Source organism: Mauremys mutica, chromosome 1, assembly GCF_020497125.1.
Source record: "Mauremys mutica isolate MM-2020 ecotype Southern chromosome 1, ASM2049712v1, whole genome shotgun sequence".
Taxonomy (NCBI): Eukaryota; Metazoa; Chordata; order Testudines; family Geoemydidae; genus Mauremys; species Mauremys mutica.
Genome location: NC_059072.1, coordinates 333,240,369 through 333,265,343, shown reverse-complemented (window position 1 = coordinate 333,265,343; position 24,975 = coordinate 333,240,369). Strand labels below are relative to the sequence as shown.

The 24,975-nt window shown below is 39.8% G+C and overlaps 1 protein-coding gene across 1 annotated transcript in view; it reads left to right on the top strand.

The window, feature by feature from the left end:
• The window catches only part of CNTN5 (contactin 5), a 1,047,172-nt gene that overhangs the window by 989,735 nt on the left and 32,462 nt on the right, over nt 1–24,975 (top strand). Inside the window, exons 21-23 of the mRNA XM_045019421.1 lie at nt 10,687–10,757; nt 12,107–12,341; nt 22,576–22,685. Of these exons, the coding sequence (XP_044875356.1) occupies nt 10,687–10,757; nt 12,107–12,341; nt 22,576–22,685 (416 nt within the window). The remainder of the gene's footprint in view (nt 1–10,686; nt 10,758–12,106; nt 12,342–22,575; nt 22,686–24,975) is intronic.

The following is a 24,975-nucleotide window of genomic DNA, read 5'->3' as shown; positions in this document are numbered from 1 at the left end:
AGTATTTCTGTAACCTTTTTGGGCTCCTTCGTCCACATCTCCCATTTGATTTCTAGCTCATAATAATACACGGGAGGCAACCTCTCTGATTGTGTCTGGCTGCCATTTTGTCTCTCCTCTGGAGTGGAGTTTTGGTTTTTGTCATCAAGAAACAGGGAACAAACAGAGAAGGAAACATCAAAGAGGCACAGCAAAAAGAAAACTAATTTGCTGTACCTCTTGCCCTAGCATTTTTCCATGGGAGTCCTAGTGTTTTCTGCCCTTTTTTCCCCACAGACTTCACATTTTTTTCAGCACATTGGGAAGCTATTTTCTTCAATCCTTGGGCTATTTCCATAGTCTCCAGAGATATTATCTTGAGTTTCTCAGACTCCCTCACTTCCCAGAAGAGTAGTCAACACATGCACACAGCCCTACCTTTCCTAGGCCTGGAGAGCTCATTCCCTGCAAATACTCTGACACCCAAAATGCATAGCATTTTCCAGGATTTTCTCCAGGTGCTTCTTGGCTCCCAAGAGAGGAGGAATCAGCCCTTTATTTGAGCTGGAGTGAATGAATCAGTTCACCAAAACTCATAACTTCAAAATGGAATCCACAGATTCACTCTGCTATCTGTGGACTAGTGAGATTGCTCTGCCCCTTAGTTTCTGGTCCTATCTCTCCAGTGCAAAGGGCATCTTTTTACAGCCAGATTCCTTGGGCCCAGTTTTACTGCAGGACACTTCAGCAACTGGTGACTGCAGAAGCATGTGACCAGTCCAGATTCCTGAAAATGTAAGGGTGCCACATAATTAAATTAATGGAGATATCGTATCTCCTAGAACTGGAAGGGACCTTGAAAGGTCATTGAGTCCAGTCCCCTGCCTTCACTAGCAGGACCAAGTACTGATTTTGCCCCAGATCCCTAAGTGGCCCCCTCAAGGATTGAAGTCACAACCCTGGGTTAATAGGCCAATGCTCAAACCACTGAGCTATTCCTCCCCCCCCCCCCGAGCCTTCTAGGAGACTCCACCTTCCTGAATTTTCTCCACAAAAAGTCCTTCAGATTCTGGACCATCAGGCAGTCTGCCCAAACCTATCCAAAATTCCCCTATGGGAGTAATTTCTTAAATTAGAAATTCTCCAGCAGGTTACTAAACAATGAGATAAACCTGTTTATAGACCAGTTCACATCAAAAAGTCATGCCAAGTGTCCTGTCCTGTATAGCTGGTATCTCCTTCTCTTACTCTGGAGGGTGGGTATTTATTTTTCCTCTTGATACACAGCAAGGTGCGGTTCAGGAAGATAGTCAAGATCTTTTTTATTTCCTATACTAAAGACAGTGGTAGCTTTACCTCTTGTGTCTTGGCTCATGCAGGCGGTAACCTACCACTACTCTCCAAACAGGTACCACTTGTTGGACCCTGAACTTTGTCCTTCTGAAATTAACTGGATCCAGCCTTTGAGACTGTCCACTAAGAACTTGAACCTCAAGATGGTTTTCCTAGAGGCAGTTCTCAAAGCCAGAGAGGCTGGAAGAACTGGCCACAGTCAGTCCCCTATTTACTCCCATAAATGCTTTTCCACAGCATCCTGTCTGCTTCTTTCCCAAACCAGAATCGTTTTTTTCTGTTTTTTTTACCTGAAAATCCTAGATGGAAAGACCTTGGAACAAATGGAACCTCAGAAGGTCTCATGTTTTACTGGAAGATCCAAATCCTTCAAGAAAACGTGTGTGGAAGGAAATGTAATTCTTTTTAAAAAGATATGGCTCCAGCCTCTCTGCCCATTGATGAGCAGAGGTGCCCAGTTAATCTGTGAGGACATTCGATGCACTCCACATTTATGGTAGGCAGGCTGCCTCTGGGCTTATGAGAGCTCTGGGATAACACACATCCCGGTTGAGCAATGTGATTCTGCCTCACCTCCAACACAGAGCTGTCATCCACAAGACATGATCATGCCTATACAGATAATCCACAACAGCATTGAATGTGTAATTAATCTACCATTTTTTTATAATTAAATGGAAATTGACAGCTGTAAGTTAGTGGTTTATACAAGCTTGACTTGAGAATAGAGTCTTTTTCTCTCACTGCCCCTCATTTTTTATCCCATCTTCCCGAAATCAGTAACAGGACTTTATACTAGTACAGTATGTAAATACCCCTGGCAGCAATAGTTGGAATGGTATCAGGTAATCGACAGAATAATAAACAGGTTTCCACTTGCCTTAATTTTCTAATTAAACCCTAATCTTGTTACTTAGTTCATATTTAGTTAACATGATTGCTCTTCATAGCTCCTTTCACTGGAATGGATAATACTGTGATTTTCTAACTCACAGCCAGTTCCAGTAATTCTGTTAATTCTAGCCTTGATACATATTTTATAGGTCCACAAGGTGAAAAGAGCCAATAACATCAATTTAAACATGCTAGATATTCCACAAAAGCAACCGGGCATTTGGAGCCTGGGGGCAGAACGTCAATTACATTATCTATTCATGGTGAAACGTGGGTAGGAGAGAAATTGAGTAGACTCAGAATTTAACCTGCTAATTGTGCATGCAAACGATTCTCTGAGCTAATAGGCTGATGACATTTAGTTGTAGAAGATTGTATATAGGATTAAAAATATAAATAAATCAACCTTCTTCTGAGTTAGGCCTTCCTTGCATTACATTAAAGAATGAATATGCCACAGTGAAAAATTGGCTTCTTTGGTCTGGTTTGTTTGGGTTTTTGTTTTGTTTCTTTTGTTTGAGCTGGAGAAAAAGGGTTTCAGCGTTTCTATTAATTACTATTAATTTGATTCTGCAATCAAATTCACTGCTGTATTGAGATTTGACAATGTTTAAATGGATAACTAAGGCCTGAAGGAGTCCCCAAAGCAAAAATAGAAAGAAGATAGCATGACAGGTTTCCCCCCCTGGGGTGCCACCTGATGTACTGGGGTCATACTGAGCCCGCCCGTTCCACCAGCCTGGGCTCCTTCACCCTGTCCTGCTGTGCCAGGTCCTCAAGCCTCCTCTAGTACACACACAGGCAGGGTCATACCCAGCTGCAAAAGGATACAGACACTGAGGTCAGCTCTGTGTGGGAAGCTCAGGGATTGCCCAGCACTCAATTGCACCCCTCCCCTTCACCTCCCCCTGCCCCCCAGAATGTAAACCCAAAATTGTATTGTTTCCCACTGCACAGAAATCTGTACAGCATAAGCTCATGAAAGTTACCCCCTCCCTGAGTGTGGAGGAAGATATGCACAGCTTTTCACCCCCCAGTTATGAAGTTCACACACTGGTTTATAGAAAACAAAACGAGTTTATTAACTACAAAGAAGAGAGTTTAAGTGCCTGTTAGTGATAGCAAACAGATCAAAGCAGATTACTTTAGTAAATAAATAAAACCACAAACTGACCTTAACACCTGAGCTAGATAGGTAGGATATAAATTAGCAGAGTTTCACTCTGAGTGATAAACAGGCTGGCAGATTCTTAAGGCAATGGTTGCCTTGGCTTTCCCAGGTTTTCATGTACAGGCTAAAGATCCTTCTAGGCTGGGACCATCACTTCCCACAGTTCAGTCCTTGCCGCTCAGCTTTTCCAGATGTGTTGTTGCAGGGAGAGTGAGGTCCCCTCATGATGTCATTGTCCCTGTTTTATATCTTCTTCCCACTTGCCAGAAAGCTCTTTTGCCATAAACTGGGTCAAACAGTTCCCATTGTGTAGTGCTGTCTCTGAGAGGTTTCTATTGTACACAGTTCCTGGGGTAATCCTTGTGCCTGTGTGCATTTCCTCAGTAAGCCATTAACATTGTTTGGCCTTTTTTACTGTTGTACCTGAAAGGCTGCTTGTGCAAGTTTTCAACCTCACAACATGTTTCAGTAACACATACATAGCCAAACTTCATAATGTCACATGACGATAACACATACAATCCAATGAGATATTAATGTCTAGCAGATCAAGACTTTTAGAATGATACCTCACAAGACAACCTTTGTACAAAACATATCCTAATTGCATGACAGTGGTGAATATTGGGGTGGCAGGGTATCACAGAGAGCAATCACTGATTGCATGGGTATGTTTAAAAACAATCCACTAACTGGTATGTAAAATTGCAGGAGCTAAATCCAAGTACAGTATTGTGTGCTACCAGCAAACAAACTGGAAAATTCAAGAGATTGTCCTTTGATATTTTCCTGACGTCTGTATCACACCACTTAAGTCCCCAGTTCCTTTTATTGTAGTTTTTGAGGGATTCCGCTACAATGGTGTAGTCATGCATCAGATATTACGAGTGAATAGCAATTAGCTTATTTAGTACTAAAATTCAAATGTCCTATACACCAAAAAAAACTTAACACCAAGTGTATGCTGTTGTTTTCCCCCCATTGTTTTCCAATCAGTTTAATATGGTGCATTACTTCTTCAAAAACGCTGACACATTTTTACATCCTGTTCCAGCACAGATGAGGTAGGAAATGTTTTCCTTGGAGAATGTCAGCGTGAGGGCTGGCCTTTCATGCTATGAAAGATTTTTTATTTAACGTTTGTCAGCTTTCCAGATGTATACTGAAGAATATATGTAAGGAAAACAAGGACAAAAAAGCTGCTGAGTTTGTTGTTACTTTGGTCCTTGGATTAGGAAGCTTTGTCAAATCTTATTTCTTAACTGAGATCAAAAACCAAGAAAAGAATTTTTATTGGAAGTACAAGTCTTAAAAGATATATATATATATATAAACATTGTAAAAGAAACAAACAAACAGAAGCCGTAGAAGTTCCTTGAACAAACATTTTCATAAGGACTAAAACCAAGTTTAATAATTTATCTTCCCTAAGGAATGAAGCAGTGTCAAAATCTTCTCTTTTTTTAGATTAGATGCTTCAACCTTTATATAAATAATATTTTGGAAAAAGTATCTTCATGATGATAGCAATTAAGAAGAGGAAGCATGGGTTTGTGGGTAAGGCAGTGAGCTGGCTGGGTTCAGTCCCTGGATCTGCCAGAAATTCTCTGTGTGATCTTGTCATGTAAACTGTTCGCCATGTGAAAAATAAGAGCATAACAATACTTATTTCTATTTTGTCTATTTAGATTGTAATGTGTTCAGGGCAAGGATCACTTCTCTGTGTTTGTACAGTTCCCAGTATGGTGGGTTTTGATCGTGGGTATGGCATTTAGGTGCTACTGTAATACAAATAAATAATCATGAATTGGTCATGGTACTGTGTTAAAAACATGTATTGATCATTACTCTCCTTGAACATCATAACTTGAATAATTGAAAGAAGGTTGTTTAATAGTTCCTTAAATACGTAAAAGGGAAACACATACACTGATTGTATTATTATTTATTTACTTAATGCCTCATTATTCATGAAGATGGCATTTTCAGCCATGACCACACTAAGGTTTTGGGGATGCTTCAGTTTTTAGGTGCTCAGCTTGAGACATATTGACCTAAATTTTAGAAGATCTGAGCTACCACAACTGCCATAAAAATCAGTGGAGCAATGGAATGTCTGAAGGCCAGGTGTGGGGTGTTTCAATTACGCACCCCCAAAGCAGTGGCCACTTTTGAAAATATGGTGCCCAGTGTTTGACAAAGAGGAAGGTAGACCCCAACCACAAAGAGGTTATAATCTGCTGACTTTGATGATACTGTGCCACCTTCATAAACATTCAGCTGACATTAATTTTAAATATGTAGGTGAGATTTTTAAAGGTGCTTTGCAACACCACTCTTCCCATTGACATCAATGGAAATTTTACCTTTTGCTTTATTGGAAGCAGACTTAGGCGAATGATGAGAACTGCTAACATTATTTTAATTGCTAAAACCTACTGTATAATAACCAGTTTCTGGAAGCCAGAATTAGTCTGTTGTTGTCAGCATCTATTTCAGCTCATTATGGCAGTGCAGCCAAGGCATGTACCCTAATCACTTTACTGAGCAACATTCAAGATATGTTTATTATTATAATTGGTCTCTTTTTATACTAATTCCACCACATCCTACAGCCATTCCACATAAAAAATCCTCATTAAAGTTCATACTATATGTGCGTGCATGCGTGTGTGTGTATAAGTGTGTGTTTTCTAAAAGGAAAGTGCAATACTGTTTTTAAAGTGCAATTAGCTTGAATAGACAAGTTATTCATAAATTCTCGATTATACTTCATTAGGTTTTGTGCGTCTCCTTTTTCCAGTCATATAGATGTAGCCCTTTCTCTTTCTTCCCTCATATTTTAAGAGCACTGTCAGATGCTTCACAGAGCTGTTGGAGACTAAATCTCCAGTGTTGGCTTTTCAAAAATATTAGCATTTTTTTTTCCTTTTTAGGCTACTGTGAGATGCAAAGGCTTTTTTGTGTTTGCGTGTTTTTATCATGTTTAATTTTATTTTAAACAAATCACCACTTTTCCAGCCAGGCCTACAGTTAGTTTTAGCCAAATCAGCATGGGACAAATCTCACCGTTTTTATTCTTGCCAAATTCACAGTGAAGTCGTTGGGAGTTTTGCCTATGTAAGGACTGCAGTGTTTTGTCCCACGTAACTTGAAGTGTGGACATCAACACTTTTGGAAGATGACAACTTCTCTGACACACATATTACAACCCACCTCACATCCCCAGCACTTTCAGAACTGTGTAAAAAGTAATGTTACCATACACACTGCCTCCAAGAGAGAGAAATTATGCACCTTCAGAAAAAGAGTCAGTTTTCCAAGTGGTATGTTTGGATGGGATCTTCCTATGCATGTCCCAAAAAATGTTCAGCCAAAGGGAAGTGATATTCATATTCTAGTGGGTTGCACTCTTTCCTCTTAGTATTAAACTGGTGACTCAGTAGAACGGTAGTACAGATAAGGGGCACAACACTACTAATGGAGGTCCCATTTATTCATAACACATAACACCAGGTTGCTGACCTCTAATGGACACTAAAATGTAGAGGTTTTAACTCCAGGGTCCTGCCCTTATTCCTCTGTCACTTACAGGAAGAAATTGATTCTTTCTGGCTAGGTTAGTACACCACCACATCAATATTTAATGCAAAAGTATCTCTGTGTGTATACTGCTTATCATTAATATCTTGAAGACCAGGAAGATACTAATTATATGGCAATAAACATAGTTTACGAGTGAATAAATACAGTTATAAAACTCTATACTGTGATATAGAAGTGATGTTGCTGTGGAAAACTGCTAATATACAGCCTTGATGCCTGGAAAAAATGTTTTCTTTTAATAGTTTTCTTCCTTTAACGGTTATTCATTTCAGAGTGTTCCCCTGTGACTGTATATATTGTGGTTTGGTGCAGTGCAAAAGAAATTTATTTCTTTGACACATTTAGTCTTTTAATGGTTATTCATTTGAGAGAGTTTCACTGTATGACTGTATATTTTACAGTTTGGTGCAAAGGAGATTCATTCTTTTGACAGGTTTATTCTTTTAACATTTATTCATTTAAGTAGGGCTTCAGTCTGTAAGACTATTATCAAGAATCCTCTAGAAAGAAGACATTGGTCCTCCTTTCTGGTTGAACCACAAATAAGGCCCGCAAGTTGGATATTTCAAAAGAGCAGTTGTCATAGGTCTCACCCCCACTTGGAGCTATTGGGTTCCAATGTGGGGACCTGCCTTGGTTTTCCTCTAAACTAAAATCCTAGTTTAGATCTAGTAAAAGCTGCCACCACCCAATCAGTTACGTGGATTGGGACACAATCCTTCCCCAAAATCCTTGGGGATCCCAAGAGCCCCAAATCCATGGAGTTCTTACACCCAGGAGAAATAAACCATTCCCCCCTGTTTCCTCCCCCCTCCCTTTTCCTAGGAGAGACACCGGGATTTAACTACAGAGGGATACCTCCCCCTCCCCTTTCCCTGAGAATCCACCCAAAGAAAGATCAACCAAGTCCTTAATAGAAAAGAATTTATTAAAGAATAAAAAAAGAAAAGTCACTGTCTCTGTAACCAAGATGGAACAATACAGGGTCTAAACTTATCAATCTCTGGAGAGAATTCCCCCTCCCCCTTTCTCAGTAAAAGCAATATCAGCAAACAGGAATAAAGAATTTCCTTTAGCAAACACACAATTGCAAATATAGAAAGCAACTCAAAAGACTAATCCGCCTTTCTAATTAATACTCACTATTAAATAGTAGAAACTACTCCAGGAGAACTTGGAGACATGACTGGCCTCTTTTAGATCCAAAAAGAGAACTCTGAGCAAACAAGGAACACAGACAAAGGCTTCCCTCCACAGAGATTTGAAATTATCCTGTTCCTTGATTGGTCCTCTGGTCAGGTGTTTCTCAGGTTACTGAGCTTGTTAACCCTTTCCAGGGAAAAGAGACCTTAACCCTGATCTGTTTATTTATGACAGCCCGCAAGTTGGATATTTCAAAAGAGCAGTGTTCTGAATCAGTAGCATGGCGTCGAAGTCAACAAGGCATACACTTTTCATACTACCAAAGAAACCCCATTGATGTAATTCTTAGGAAGATTTGAATTTGGATCCTAAGTTTGCTTAACACCACGCTCTGTTGTAGAGAAGATTTGATGGTTAATTAACATGCAATTAACTTCCAGTTGACTATAAAAATCATGTTTATTGAGGTCTTACTACTACAACTCATGCATCATATTACCGAACACTGTGATATTTAAGTTTCACAGCAAAATTTTCCTCTCCATTCCACATTGTACATTTATACTTATTGCATAAACTGCACTCATTTTTACAATGGAACTTTCATTGATAAATGTATATGCTCCATGTGGCAGACATTATTGGATACATAATAAAGTTAGAGTAAGGATCAGAGAGGAGAATTTTGCTCTTTTCACTCGTGGTTGTCAAATGACCCTGTGCCCATAGACACCAAGGAAGTAACATATCATAAATATTAAAAATACAGAGTCTGAGTGCCAACTGCTAGAAATGAAGGAGACCATAAGTACTCTTATGATGATGCTAGGAAGGTTTTCAGATGTTTGCCAAAGAGATGAGCAATCCAAGTCAATTAAAGAAAACAGTAAGCAGCTGCAATTTGTCTCCTTAATGCTTTCCTTCTCCACTCCTCTTTTGTAATGCGGCTTCAAGGCATCACTTGATCATCTGATCACATGTAGGTCAAGTGAGTCTGGCAGAGAATAACTGTATAGAGCCTCACTAAGCATGGTCAAGTGGGGAATTGAAGGGGGAACAGCTACATAGTGTGTTTCCTAGGTGAATATACCTCAGCAGGAAAGAAGCAATTCATACTTGGAAATTGCTCAGGTCATTCAAGTGAGAGCTGCAGACATCACAGCAAAACTTGTATTTTAAAAATATATGTATATGTAAATAGATATACAAATGTCCTGGTTGTCATCTCATTTACATCAATGTAAATCAGAAATAACTCCTATGTAGTCAGTGGAGTTATATCAATGAGAAATTAAGTCAGAATCGAGCCTTTTTTTTTCCTCTTCTTTTTTCAATGGAAACCTGCTAAAGGCTCCAAAAGCCCATACAAATTAATTTTGAAGTCTGTGTGAGCTTCCAGCATCTAAACTCTAGCATACTATTATTGAACTTAAGCCCTTAATGATCAACACAGGAAATAGAGGGAATTGTGTGCATTTATTTAAATGTGTTTTTCCCTTTGTAGTTCAAAGGCACAGTGCTACCCAATAAATAAGCTAAACTGCATACAATAAGGTCTTAACGGTTAATGCCTCACAATACCTTTCTGCAGTTGATATATGTATTAGTGTGTGAGGAAGAAAAGAGAAGATTTCTATCCCAGAATGCCTTTAATCAAATAAAGAATGTAGGCATAAGCCACACACAGTACATAAATTCATGCCACATAAGTCATTTTAGGAGCTTCGGTAGATGTGGAAAAGGAGAGAAAAGAAATTTTATGGATCCAAGGAAAGCTAGTATTTTCCAAAAATAAAGCATACAGTAACCCATCCCATATTGACAATAGCTGTAATATTTTTCTATGTAGCTTTGACATCCTCTCAGATATGCTATTGTGTCAGTTCTATAAATGCATACATATCTGTAAAGCAAATCAAGAAAATGTAATGGCCTACATTTTCAAAAAGGACTGGTGATTTGGGGTGCTTCTGTGATTGAGTGTCCAACCTGAGATGATAATGAGTGCTTGGCACTTTACGAAAATCAGGCCCCATTAAGGTGTCTCAGGTTGGACTCCCAGAAATTGAAACACCTCAAATCACTGCAAATATCATTATTCTTGTGAGCAATCTTTTTCCTGAACACTAAAATACATCAGAGTTTCTGCAATTTGCTTTTCTAGTTGCCTCTTTAAAAACACACACAAACACGTACAAATATTAATAGGATAATTCCAGCAAAATAACCTTAAAAATCAACAGCATATTAAAATGTGGGATAACGGGGAGAACAGTTGTTATTGTTTTTTAAAGTAACTTTGTTCCCTAAAATATTTCTTCTCTTCTCAGAAGTTTGTATTCAGTTTGAACTGACTAAATATTTTGCAGGATTTCCTAAAATGCAATCAGAAAACTGAAGCAAGTTCTCTTTACTGCAGTGTTCTGTCTTTTGTTATTTTTGACCTGATTTGACAGTTTACTGTCTTCTGGGGTAGGTATTACTATGGGGAAAACTTCAATAACTTGGACATTCTGGTTTTTTCGCTTTTTTGTTCATAGTTCCAAAGACAGCACCAGCTAATGTAAGTGGCAGAAGTGGAAGACGGCATGAATTAGTAATAGCATGGGAGGTAAGGGACTCTTTTTGATTAAAGACCCTGTTTCATATTGACTTATTTGAGGGCAAAAATAAGGAGTACTGTACTGAGGTTCCCTACAGCAAATCTTATCAAGATATGAACACAAAATATCATTTCTTAAATGTGTGCTAAGGTCTCAAAGAGGTTCACATTTCCATGTGATGAGAGCAGAGGACATCTTGGAGAATCTACCATTCAGATCAGCCGCCCCAAAGTAAAGTTGATTCGTTTTTGCTTTCCTTCTCACTCAGTCTACTAAAGTTGATCTTGCTTCAATAGATGTGCTGTGAATTCTGCTCAAGATGCAGTGCTAACTCAGCGTGTGAGAAAGAGACTACTTTTACATTAACTCCTCCCTCTGATAGGAAGGTAGGCGAGAACACTGAAAAGCCTGCAGAGAGCCAGAGTCTTAACTGATGTAAATTGGCCTAGTTTCATTCACTTCAGTGGATCTATGCTGATTTATTCTACCTCAGAATCTGTCCAATGGGTTATCTTCCCAGCCACCATCACACAGTATTCAGTTTGGCATTCTGTGTTGATTTGCCCTAAACCGAAACCATTATTTCCATAACAAATAATGCAAACCAGAATGAAGCCACTTTCGCCAGCCGGAGAGAATGCATTCTCCAAATTAGGCAGAAGATTTCAGTGCTTTACCCTGTTTTTATTTAGCCTTGTGTTTCCGCCATGTCCTATAAGTATCTTTCTCCTATTACTGTTTGCAACACATCACACTATGCATCACAACCTCTTATATTAAGTAAAGTCATTAGCCAAATTAGTAATAACATCCAGGTACTTCATATGTTTTAATTATACACAGCAGAGTGAGTGCACTTAAATTTTTCTTTTGCTTTAAAAGATTTCTACCATTTCCAGTTATATTCCCTATCTCTCCATGGGGAATTCCACCAGACAAGGTAGCTATTCTTAATAGGTAACACACAAAAATTGTGTAACTAAAAATCAGTTGGATTTGTTGCTAAGGACTGATCCTGGCACTTAGAATCATGCCTTTCTCTGTGAGCAGTCTCATCTGATTCAGGGCAGATTAATCAGTGTGAGTAAGGGTGGCAGAATCAGCCACTTTTTAGATACACTGGGGTAGAACCTCAGCTGGTGTAATTTGTCATTGGTCCACTGATGTCAGTCGGCCCCACTAAAACCTATAGAAAAGACTTTCCTTACCAGGTAAGCTGTACTGAGCACAGTTCTGTTACTGCTGCTTTACATGATCACCTCTGTTAAGAAGCCAGTTTATATTTGCCCACTGTGATTGCTTCCAGTGTAATAAGGTTTAAAATATCTGCTGGTTAATTGAACTTTCCTTTTTTTAGCCAGTATCAGAAGAGTTTCAGAATGGGGAAGGATTTGGATACATTGTGGCTTTCAGACCAAATGGAACACGAGGGTGGAAAGAAAAAATGGTGACATCCTCAGATGCTTCAAAGTTCATCTATAGGGATGAAAGTGTGCCACCTCTGACTCCCTTTGAGGTGAAAGTTGGTGTATATAATAACAAAGGAGATGGACCCTTCAGCCCCATTGTAGTCATCTGTTCAGCTGAAGGAGGTTAGTTTGAGAGATTGTAAAGTTTGTCTGCATGTCATACACTATATATATGCAATAAGAATTAATAGTAGTGTTTTTCATCCATAGATCTCAAAGCACTTTACAAAGGAGATAAGTATCATTATTCTGATTTTGTAGGCAGGGAAACTGTGGTACATGTTGGTGGCATGGCTTGCTCATGGTCACCCAGCGGGCCAGCAGCAGCTCTCTCCTTAGTCCCAGTTCAGTGCTCTGTTCACTAGGCTACACTGCCTCATATATAGCAGTCAGACCATACGTTTATCATATTAAATAGAGGCAGCCAGCTGATGAAAAAAATAGATTTAATAAAAAGGCTGACTTTGTTCCACTGTTGTTTCGGGGTTCCATGTAATTCAGTATTCACAATTTATGTCAAACAGATGTTTACAACATCTGATTGTTTCATAAATTCTCGGCATTAATGATTGTTTCTTGGGAAACTGGGACTGAAAAGTGCACAGCATATGTTTTTGGTTGTTCTTTATATTTTGCTACTTGTCATTTTCCTGTTTTAAAAGTTTGTTACTAAAACAGGGTTCAGAAACTATATTTAGTGGCCAAACACTCACTGTGAATAACAACAAATACTTTATGAACAACCCAGTGCCTGAAAATTGTTCTGGAGATTATTCAGCAAATATTTATGGATAAAGACTATGGGCTCAGCTAGCTGTAAATTGGTGTAGCTCAAATGATTTAGATGGAGTTCTGCTGATTTACACAAACAGAAGATCTGGCTCTATATTTATAGAAATCAGTTTGTGAAAATTCACATATAGAAGAAAAGGCAGGCAAATATTATTCACAACAAATGATTTGACCCACTCTAATATTAAAGGCTAGATTCAGAAACCCTCCTCATGTTGAGTAGTACTTTACTCTGCAAGTAGTCCCATTGCTTTCAGTTGATGTTAAGTAGAAAACTTGGAATTTTATTTTTGTATTAGCTCAAAACACATGGGTAACATTTTTTTCTGCTAGATTACCCATTACTACCCTTCCTTCTCAGTTAGATGTATTTTTCTGATACCATTATCCCACAGTCGAAGAAGATTGAAATTTTGATTCCTTTAAAGCAAGTGTCAGTAATCTACATGTGTTTAATTGTTCGGATCAACATTATAAAATACATCCCTATAAAAATGAGAACATCTTAAAATCCAAATACAATCAAAATGATATCTGACTTCCCCGTACTACTGAAACATTTTTGTCAATCTGCATTTAACTTTTTTGTTACTTAACAGACAGTGAAGTAATATCATTTATTCAGATACTTTTATTATGTTTAACAACTCAACTCACTGATAAGAGAATCAATTTAAAAAAAAAAAGAAAATCAGAGTCTTCTATGAGGCAAGAGGGAGATATTTTTTCATTGCAAAATATTAATTTATAAATGCCACTTGTTATTTCCCTGTTTTGAATGACAAGTATTGAAAATTCAGTTTTAATAAATAGTGTTACGTTTAAAGTCTGTTTTTTAGTTATTTAGAGAAAACTGAAAATGGTAATATAAAAAATATAAAAATATAAAAAATATAAAAAAGTCAGTATTTCTTGCATCCGAAGAAGTGGGTATTCACCCCCGAAAGCTCATGCTGCAAAACGTCTGTTAGTCTATAAGGTGCCACAGGATTCTTTGCTGCTTTTACAGAACCAGACTAACATGGCTACCCCTCTGATAGTATTTCTAAAGTTTACTTTAAAATATGAAAATTGCAAAAGATAAATCTAGAATTATTAATTTATTATTAATTTTCATTTTTTTAATCCAAAGTAGAGTAATCACTTATGGGAACCCTGTTTTCTTTGACACAATTCAATCATCCAAACATATCTACTCATTATAACTTGCTTATTCAGTCTGTGTCTGTGTGTGTCAGAACATTACAAGTATCCTAAAGTGTTCTACTCAAAATTAAAAGGAACAAAGAAACAGGATTTTTGTTTGGAAGCTGGTATAGAACAGAGACCAGCTGTACAATATATATCAGTCTTGGGGCCTGATCTGCCAAGCCCTTATTCTAACTAAAGTGCCTTCAGTAAGCGTACTTGTTATTTGTAACCAGTGCTATCCACTCCTGTCTAAAGGGCCAGCAAAAAGCCTAATGGTAAGATTATCAACAGTGACTTAGCAGTCAAATCCTATTAGGCTCTTAAATGACTAAGGGCCAGACATACAAAGGTATTCAGGCGCCTAAAGATTCATATAGGTTTGTAGTGGGCTTTTCAAAAGTGACTAAGTAGATTGGGCACCTAACTCCCATTGACTTTCATAGAATCATAGAACCGTAGGACTGGAAGGGACCTCAAGAGGCCATCTAGTTCAGTCCTCTGCACTCATCTAAACCATCCCTGACAGGTGTTTGTCTAACTTGATTTTAAAAATCTCCAATGATGGAGATTCCACAGCATCCCTGGGCAATTTATTTTAGTGCTTAACCACCCTGACAGGAAGTTCTTCCTAATGTCCAACCTAAACCGCCTTTGCTGCAATTTAAGCCCATAGCTTCATGTCCTATCCTCAGAAGTTAAGGAGAATATATTTTCTCCCTCCTCCTTGTAATAAACTTTTATATACTTGAAAATTGTTACCATATCCCCTCTCAATCTTCTCTTCTTCAGACTGTATAAACCCAGTTTTTTCAATCTTCCCTCATAGGTCATGTCTTCTCTGGACTTTTTCCAATTTGTCCACAGCTTTCCTGAAATATGGCACCCAGAACTGGACACAATACTCCAGTTGAGGCCTAATCATCATGAAGTAAAGCAGAAGAATTATTTCTCATGTCTTGCTTACAACTCTCCTGCGAATACATCCCAGAATTATGTTTATTTTTTTTTGGAACAGTGTTACACTGTTCACTCATAGTTAGCTTGTGATCCACTATGACCCTCAGATCCCTTTCTGCAGTACTCCTTCCTAGGCAGTCATTTCCCATTTTGTAAGGATTGTTCCTTCCTAAGTGGAGCATTTTGCATTTGTCCTTATTGAATTTCATCCCATTTTCTTCAGACCATTTCTCCAGTTTGTCCAGATCATTTTGAAATTTAATCCTATTCTCCAAAGCACTTACAATACCTCCCAGCTTGGTATCGACCACAAACTTTATAAGTGTATTCTCTATGCCATTATCTAAATCACTGATGAAGATATTGAACAGAATTGGACCCAGAACTGATCCCTGTGATATCCCACTCAATATGCCCTTCCATCTTGACTATGAATCACTGATAACTACTCTCTGGGAACAATTTTCCAACCAATTATTCACCCACCTCATAGTAGCTCCATCTAGGTTGTATTTCCCTAGTTTGTTTATGAGAAGATCATGCAAGACTGTATCAAAAGCTTTACTAAAGTCAAGATATACCATATCTACAACTTCCCCCCATCCACAAGGCTTGGTACCCTGTGAAAGAAAGTTATTAGATTGGTTTGGCACAATTTGTTCTTGACAAATCCATGCTGACGGTTACTTATCACCTTATCTTCTTGTAGGTGTTTGCACATTGATTGCTTAATCATTTGCTCCATTATATTTCCAAGTACTGAAGTTAAGATGACTAGTCAATAATTCCCCAGGTTGTCCTTATTTCCCTTTTTATAGATGGGAACTATATTTGCCCTTTTCCGGGCCTCTGGAATCTTTTGTCTTGCATGACTTTTCAAACATAATCGCTAATGGCTCAGATACCTCTTCAATCAGCTCCTTGAGTATTCTAGGATGTATTTCATCAGGCCCTGGTGACCTGAAGATATGTAACTTATCTAAATTATTTTTAACTTGTTCTTTCCTTATTTTAGTCTCTGATCCTACCTCGGTTTCACTGGCATTCACTTTGTTAGGCGTCTGATCACTACTACCTTTTCTGGTGAAAACTGAAACAAAAAAGTCATTTAACATTTTTGCCATTTCCACATTTTCTGTTATTGTTTCCCCTCCCCCCGGCCCCGCATTAAGTAATGGGCCTACCTGACCTTGGTCTTCCTCTTGCTTCTAATGGATTTATAGGCTGTTTTCTTGTTACCCTTTAGGTCTCTAGCTAGTTTAATCTTGTTTTGTGCCTTGACCTTTCTAATTTTGTCCCTCCATGCTTTTATTTTTTGTTTATATTCATCCTTTGTAATCTGACCTAGTTTTCACTTTTTGTAGGACTCTTTTTCTGAGTTTCAGATCATTGAAGATCTCCTGGTTCAATGAGGTGGTCTTTTGCCATACTTCCTATCTTTTCTACACAGTGGGAGAGTTTGCTCTTGTGTACTTAACAATGTCTCTTTGAAAAACTTCCAATTCTCTTGAACTGTTTTTTTCCATTAGATTTGCTTCCCAAGGAATTTAACCTACCAACAATATGAGTTTGCTAAAGTCTGCCTTCTTGAAATGTATTATATTTATTGTGCTGTTTTCCCTCCTACCATTCCTGAGAATCGAGAACTCTACCATTTCATGATCACTTTCTCCTAAACTTCTTTCCACTTTCAAATTCTCAACCAGTTCCTCCCTATTTGTCAAATCAAATCTAGAACAACCTCTCCCCTTTCAATTAAAATTAATGGTAGTTAGGCACCTATCTCACTTAGCCACTTTTGAAAATCCCAGTAGGCACCTATCTGCATCCTAGGCACCTAAATAATACCTTTGTAAATCTGGCCCTAAGCAATTCAGCCACTTTTGAAAATTACTCAGGCACTTTTGGAATCTTTGCCCATGTGTACCGATTAAGTCGCACTCAAGCCCTCAAGCATATGATATCTTATTTTTTTTAAAAAAAGAACTTTTTATAATTTCACACAGTAGTATAACAAATTTTCCTTTAAACTGCCAAAGAAATGAGGAATCCAGCTCTTCCCATGCCATGAACTCCACTGGGCAGTTATTAGAAATGCTGATTTTTTTAACATATTTTTATAGAACAGCTAGCATCAGTCCCTGAGTGGGGCTTCTAGTCATTAGTGTAATGCAAATAACATTGAATGAAAACTGACTGTACAAAGAAGTTTTCCATATAACTTTGTTCTGACTCATTCAGCCTGGTGGAGAACCTAAATCTATAGCTATTTTGCAGGGAAGAAGTGGGCAGATGGCACATTTCAGAGCTCTCAGAGTTTTACTACTTGATCTGTTTACGGACTGAAAATAAAGCATTTAAAGTAGACAGCAAAATATATTATGTGAGATGAATATTGAGACAACAAAGGCTGAAAGATTTTCTGGTTAGCTCAAACTCTCCTTGTTTTTCATTCTCAGCCTTCATTAAAATAAGCCAAAGCCTTTTTCTTCTAATTTAGGAGAAAGAATATGCAATTACATACTTTTAAGTATGGCCACTATGGCTCACATTAAAATCTTACATTCATGAAGTACAATTCTGAGGATCAGTTCATAGCTAAAGCTGAGCTCCCTGAGATTTATGTGAACCTGAAAATTAATAAATTGGCATCTTAGTGGTAAAATATAATGGATAATTTCCTACCTTTGCCAGCAGATCTATCTGGATTAGAGCCAGTAAAAGTTCAACTACAGGTGTCTTCACTGAATTTTTAAATAAGGAAATGATAATCCTTATACTGAGGAGTTTACTAAGCACTGCTTTGATTAATGCGACTAGCCCCATTGGGAAGCCATATGTGTAATCAATATTATAGACACATCCCCCATATTATTTGGAGAACTCCAGCTGTTATGTCACTTATTACAAATGTATCATTTATATTAATGAACATGATAATGCTGCTCTAAACTTTTAATCTATCAGAACTTGATTTTTTTATCAATTAGCCTGTCCATTTTGTACTCTGAACCAGTGCAAGAGAAACATTTGCAAGTTAATTAATATCTTTAGAAGCAAAAAGTTGCTTCTTTTGCAGCATAAAATTCAGTAAGTTATCAGCACACTGGTATTCTGTGTTGGAGTTAAGAGAAGGAAATAACAGGGTTATAACTGCAGGGAGCATACTTTTTTCGGAACTATTCTTTGGACGCTCAACTAGTCTTCTGGGAGTGCAAAACATTTTTATGCAGTGGCAGAACCAAAGCTTAAAGATGAACTGGAAAAATAATCACTGTTTCAGATGCCAGATTAGTACCAGGATATGTGTATAGACTCAAATACTATTGGGTAGACTGCAAAGGGCCTATCTGATCACTGACACACAAGAAATCAGATCATGCCTCCCAGTCCTATTCATGAACGGGGACCCCCCATGCATATATCTCTCACCTTCCTCCGAAAGAGAGATGAGCCTTCTCTGTGGCACCACTTGCCTCCCCTCATTCTGGATCCTCTAGAGGGTCTGCGCTGGAAAAGGGAGTGGAGATTGAATAGACTTGAAGGAAGACTACATTGGCTGAGGGGGCAGATCCAAGGGAATGCAAATTGTCCCTCCTCTGGCCCTGTGGAAATCAATTAAGAAATAAAAGAAATACAGTATGTCCTTGCCCTATATTTTCTTTTCTGCAGAGAAATGACATCTTCCTTAGGATTCCAGAGGGACCCATATCTAAGGAACGGCCCTGGTACCACAACTCCAGTGGAGTTTCATTGCATGGGAGATATGGGCAGCAATACACGGGCAGAGAGAGGGAGATGATGCTGGCCTTCCATAGATGTCATGGGGATCAATACAGATCCCTGGATGTGTGAGGTTTGGGGATGTCCCCAGTGGTCTTTTCTGTAAGGTGACCAAATACGACACCTCTTTCTCCCTGACAAGATGATGAGGGAGATATCTTTTCCAGGGAATCCTCATGAAGATTTTCTCCCTCTGAGATCTCTGTCACAGAAGGGGATGATCTTGCCAAGGAAATTCACTGTTGGATGAAGTCTCTTGCCCAAATATATGGAAAGGAGGGGAGTAATGAGGAAGGGCTCCTGGCTAAAGAGCTCAGATTTTACATCAGGAACCTCTGTAAAAACTCCTCCCTGGCAGTAATATGGGAAGGGAACAGAGACTAGTAGTGGAATTGGCTAAGCAAGGAGACTTGGTTGAGGCTGTGTTCCACAACGAGTTTCAAAGATTGGTCTTGCCTGAGTTGGTCCTGCCCTTATTTTTGTTTTAGAACCTGTTTCCATAGAAACATTGAAATCTTTGGGGGGAAACACTCTCTGTGGAATGGTGGGACTTGGCTGGCCAGTTTACAGTTGCAAACACCTACCAATGCTATGGAACCTGAGAATCAGCTCCTGACAAATTAGAATTCAGGATTTCCTCTTTGAAACCTAATGCAATGCAGTGAATGCAATTCCCTAGTCCGGGTTAGGTGTTAATGTCGTCAACTGTTGCAGGATACTAATGTTACTCTAAATTCTGGTCTTGCAAATGAAAAGCAATGTCTTTGGGATATTGCACAGGGCTATATTATTTCAAGGTCTTATTATTTTTTGTTAAATTTAATCAGGGAATGTTAAAGGACTTGTTAAGGATGCTGGCCTTTTTTCATCAGTGTGACCCCAGGAAGATATCAGTAAATGTAACATAAGAAGAAGATATTAATAAAAGAATATGATCATAACATCAACAGCAATTATGGAAAAACCTAATGAACCTGCCAAACTTATCATCAATGCTAGAAATACAATATAAATCATGACATTGTACTGAGCCATGGATTATTTTATATTATAGCAAATTATATGGTCCTAATCCCATTTGAATCAATAAAAATTGCCATTTCATCTCCATAAACTTTCAGACAGTCATAATGTACCTTATTTCTGAAAATATTGTTTCTCTCCTTTTACTGAACATTTACATTCTTGGAATCTAATATCAGTGAAATTGCAGTGAATAATTTCCTGACATGTAAGAAATGCCTCACACATATATATTTTTCTACTTCATATACTGAAAACAATTATATATGTATATTAAGCCTTTTGTTTCTATTGTGAGCAATGCATAAACCTTCTCTAGTGAATGCTATGAAAGAGAAATGTTTTCTCCATTTTTAGAAAGTGTAAAAGCTGCCACCCAACATTTTGTATACATCACAAATTATTTATCACACTGTAGTCTTCCCTGACAACAGGACAATTGCTTCAATAATATAAAAACTAGAAAATGGCTTTTGCAGCACAAATCTTAGTAGTACATAAAATAGAAAACAGAGTGCACCTATTGAACAAATAATATCATGCAGAATATATTTCTTTTTAGCAGACTTTTTGAGTCCAGAAGATCATATTGCTTATGCCTTGTAAACATTATAATTTCTTTTTATTTACTACTTTGAAAGAGCAATCAATATTTTATACTTAGCAATAATGCACCATTATTAATGTGCACAATTTTTAATAAAGGCAGAAGTTCTCACTTTCTTTAGACACTGCTTTTAAAAAACAAACAAGCAAACAAAACAAAATAAAAAACTGAGCAAAAGGAAAGGAAAAATCCCAAAAAGAAAAGTCAGGGAGAAGATGTAGGTCAGCAGTGCCAGAGTATATAATGTAATACAAAATTGGGGGCGAGGGAACAGTTACTATATAAAGATTTATATTAAACTCCTTACTATGGCAATTTGATCAACTACCAAAATGTATAATTTTAACACAGGCTCTGCCAAAAAGAAATTATTTTTCTGTGATCATGTTAAACCCTAAAATGCATCTTTTAAGAAGATCTTTTATGCTTCTTTATAATGTAAAAGCCAGGGCCTCCAAATGATCAGACTGACACATTACAAAGTGTAATGAGATATGTTAGGCCAAGAAACAAATTACAGGCCTTGTTATTCCAGATGAATCTGAATCCAGCTTTTTTCTCAACAAACAGACAGACCCTGGAGGGTGGTGAGTAGCTACTGTGTGCTTGTGCTCTAATGTAAAGCATTCTCACTGAGTTCTATAGTCTCATCTAAACATGTTGCAGTAAGATTTTATTAATTTCACAGGGAATGAAAATTGCCCCAGGTACTAAAGCTCTAAGCTCTAGTAAAGTGATACATAGGGTTTTTTGTAAACCTTCTGCAATCACAATGCACTCTGTAAACCAAGATGACCATACAAATCTATGGCATATATCAGGGATGGCGAAACGAGCTGCATAGGACAATCTTCAAAAGTTCGAGAGCTAAGGCATTCCTGCCAGGGCTCAGCGCTTCAGCCCTGCGGCGGGGTGATGGAGCTAGGGGCTACTGTCCTGCAGAGTCAAGAGGTCTCAGGGCCTCAGCCTCACAAGACAAGCCTTCCGGGGCTCAGGGCTTCAGCCCTGCTCCCAATGAATCCCCAAGCCCCGGAAGGTGCCTCCCATGGGGCTGAAGCCCCAAAAACCCTCTCCCTGCTGGGTAGAAGCCCCTAGCCCCACCTCTGCCACAGGGCAGAAGCCCTGAGCTCCCCCAAACAGTCTGGTAGGTTGAGAATGTGGGAGTGTGGGGGCTCCGAGAGCCACACTCTAACTGTAAAACTCACAAGCCGCAGTTTGGCCATCCCTGGCATATATTGTCTCTATAGTTCTCCCTATAGCTTTCAATGTGTATTTTCCTATTTTTTCCCCTGATCTTACTTTTCTTATTGCTGACCAACCCAGGTGTTTTTTAAAGGTTTTCCCTAACCCCAAAGTTATGCAATGTAAAATCTGTTAACAGCAAAGCTAGCTAGAATCAGAAATCAAAAACGTTCCTTTCCTTCTCCTTAGGAAGGTATGTATCCTGTGCTTAAAAATGTATTTACATATGCCAGCAACCTGAAGTACTAATATGCTCCTAAAAAGTGCATTTGCTATACATTTCACTACATCTCTGGGTTTGACTGCACGTTTTTCAGCCGCTGGTTTAACTCAAGAGCAAGGTCATCTGAGCACCCCATGTAGCTTTCATTTTCACCTAATGAAATGGCAGAGTTAAGGACAGAGAAAGAATGCTCTGTTTACTTCTGCCGTCCTGTAGATCTGTTGGTGAAGGCTTAGAGGGGAAAATAATGTTGAAGATAAGAAATAAAGGTTGCTGAAGAGAAATCAACCATGGAAAAGGGGTTCTTCATTGTGGGTCCATCTGTAATAAGATATTGATGGAACATGACACAAAGAAAGAAATATAATAGAGATAATCTTTTTATTTTGTTCAGTTTCTCATACACACAACAGCCACAATCCTTTATTCTGGGTAATAAGCTACAATGAAGGAAGTATGTGACACTTTCAGTTGTAGTGCTTTTGACAGATGCAAGTTGTTACAGTAGAGGTTTATTATTTCATTTTTTCTTAATACAGAACCCAGTGCGGCTCCTACTGATGTCAAGGCTACAGGTTTGTCTGTATCAGAGATTCTGGTTGCATGGAAACATATTAAAGAAAGTCTAGGAAGACCACAGGGATTTGAGGTATGAATACAGAATAACATAATAAAAAGCATTGTTATTGTTGCTAACATTGCATTTTGCTCAAGTGTGGAATGGTGAAACTTCAGTAGACATTATGCTCATAATATATGACTATCTGTAGGAGAACAAGGGCTACAGAAAACACAGCTGGGGTACAGGCATAGCCTTTATTGCTTGTTCATGCTTTTAAATAGTCCATTGCTAGCTCTTATAGGGTCTCTAAGGGTACATCGACACTGGAAAAACCCCTCTCTTTAGCAGCGAGTCTAAGAGCCCAGGTCAGCTGACTTGGGCTCATGGGGCTCAAGCTGTTGGGCTAAAAACGGCAGTGCAAGTACGGAGGTACAGTCTGGTAGGTGCGCCATACCAGCAAGGTATTTCTAACCTGTATGACATACCGGAAAGACACAGAAGGAGCCGGTGGCCAGGGGCGGCTCCAGGCCCCAGCAGGCCAAGTGCGTGCTTGGGGCGGCATGCCGCGGGGGGCGCTCTGCCGGTCGCCGGGAGGGTGGCAGGCGGCTCCGGTGGACCTCCCGCAGGCGTGCCTGCGGAGGGTCCGCTGGTCCTGCGGCTTCAGTGGAGCCGCAGGACCAGTGGACCCCCCGCAGGCACGCCTGCGGGAGGTCCACCGGAGCCACGGGACCAGCAGACCCTCTGCAGGCACGCCTGCGGGAGGTCCACCGGAGCTGCAGGACCGGCGACCAGCAGAGCGCCCCTCGCGGCGTGCCGCGGTGCTTGGGGCGGCGAAATGTGTAGAGCCGCCCCTGCCGGTGGCCCCACACCGGCAGCTCCTCTGGTGCAGCTGTACTGCCCCCAGCCCATCCCCCTTCCCTTCCATGGAGCTGCATCTTGTCCATCTGTACAGCTGCAGCCCTGCCGGAGGACAGGGCTGGGGGGGCGGGGCTGAGGGCAGAACAGCCCTTCCCCCGCCCCCCAAGGCTTGTCCTGAGCGGGGCTGCTGCTGTAGTACACAGACGGAGGACAGAGATGCAGCTCCGTGGAAGGGCAGCGGGCTGGGCTGAGGGTTCTGCTCCTTTCCCCACTGTGGTTCCCAGGAGAGCCCTGAACCACAGGGTCTCCCAGGAAATGCAGCGGGGAAAGGAGCAGAACACTGGCAGCTCCTCCAGTGGCTGTACCGCCCACAGCCCTGTCCTCCGGGGACAGATGGAAGAGACGCAGTTGCATGGAAGGGCAGGGGGTGGGGCTGGGAATGGTAGAACTGGGCTGGAGGAGTTGCCGGCTTGGGGCTTCCCAGGTGCTCCTTTCCCCGCTGTGGTTCCGAAGTCTCCAGCACAGCAGGAGGAGGACAGAGCCCCCCAGGATAATGTGGGATGGATCATGGGGAGAGGCCAGGGGAACCTGCGGCCCCAGGCTGGGGGCTGGGTGGGGAGGAGTTACATGGAGGGTCACGTGAGGAGGTCATATACCTCCCCTTTGCTGGTGCCCCCTCTCCCCTCCGTACCGATAAGAAATGGATTTTACTTGCACCCTGACTAAAAATAGCAGTATAGACATTCCCGCTCAGGCTGGGTCCCTGGCTCTGGTACCCTGAAAGAGGGGAGGGTCTCAGGGCCTACAATTCAGCCCAAGAAGGAATGTATATACTGCTATTTTAACCATGTAGCGCAAGCCAGCGTCAGTTACCCAGGCTCTGAGACTTGCTGGCTTAGGGGGGCGGGGGGTGTTACAGTGTAGACATATCCTAGATAGTCCAAAGGAGTTGAAAGAACTGCAGGTCAGCTACTGTGATGACTTCACTGGCTACAGAAGTTTAAGTGTAGACAATTTTCAGGTCTAAGCAACCCGTTCAAAATAGTTATTTACTGAGAGACATCCCTGTGCATGGCACTCCTTGAGCAAACATAGAAGACACAATCACTGTCACTAGTGTGCTTTCTTAGAAATAACTGCTGTTAGTGATGGTTTGAGGGACATCTACTGGACAGAAAATAGCGGGGTAGGTTCCATAAGGAGAGGGAAGACAGAAAATGTCATATTGCCGCTATATAAATCCATGGTATGCCCACATCTTGAATACTGCATGTAGATGTGGTTTCCCCATCTCAAAAAAGATATATTGGAATTGGAAAAGGTTCAGAAAAGGGCAAACAAAATTATTTGGGGTATGGAATGGCTGCCATATGAGGAGAGATTAATAAGACTGGGACTTTTCAGCTTGGAAAAGAGACGACTAAGGTGGGAATGATAGAGGTTTATAAAATCATGACTGGTGTGAAGAAAGTAAATAAGGAAGTGTTATTTACTCCTTCTCATAACACAAGAACTAGGG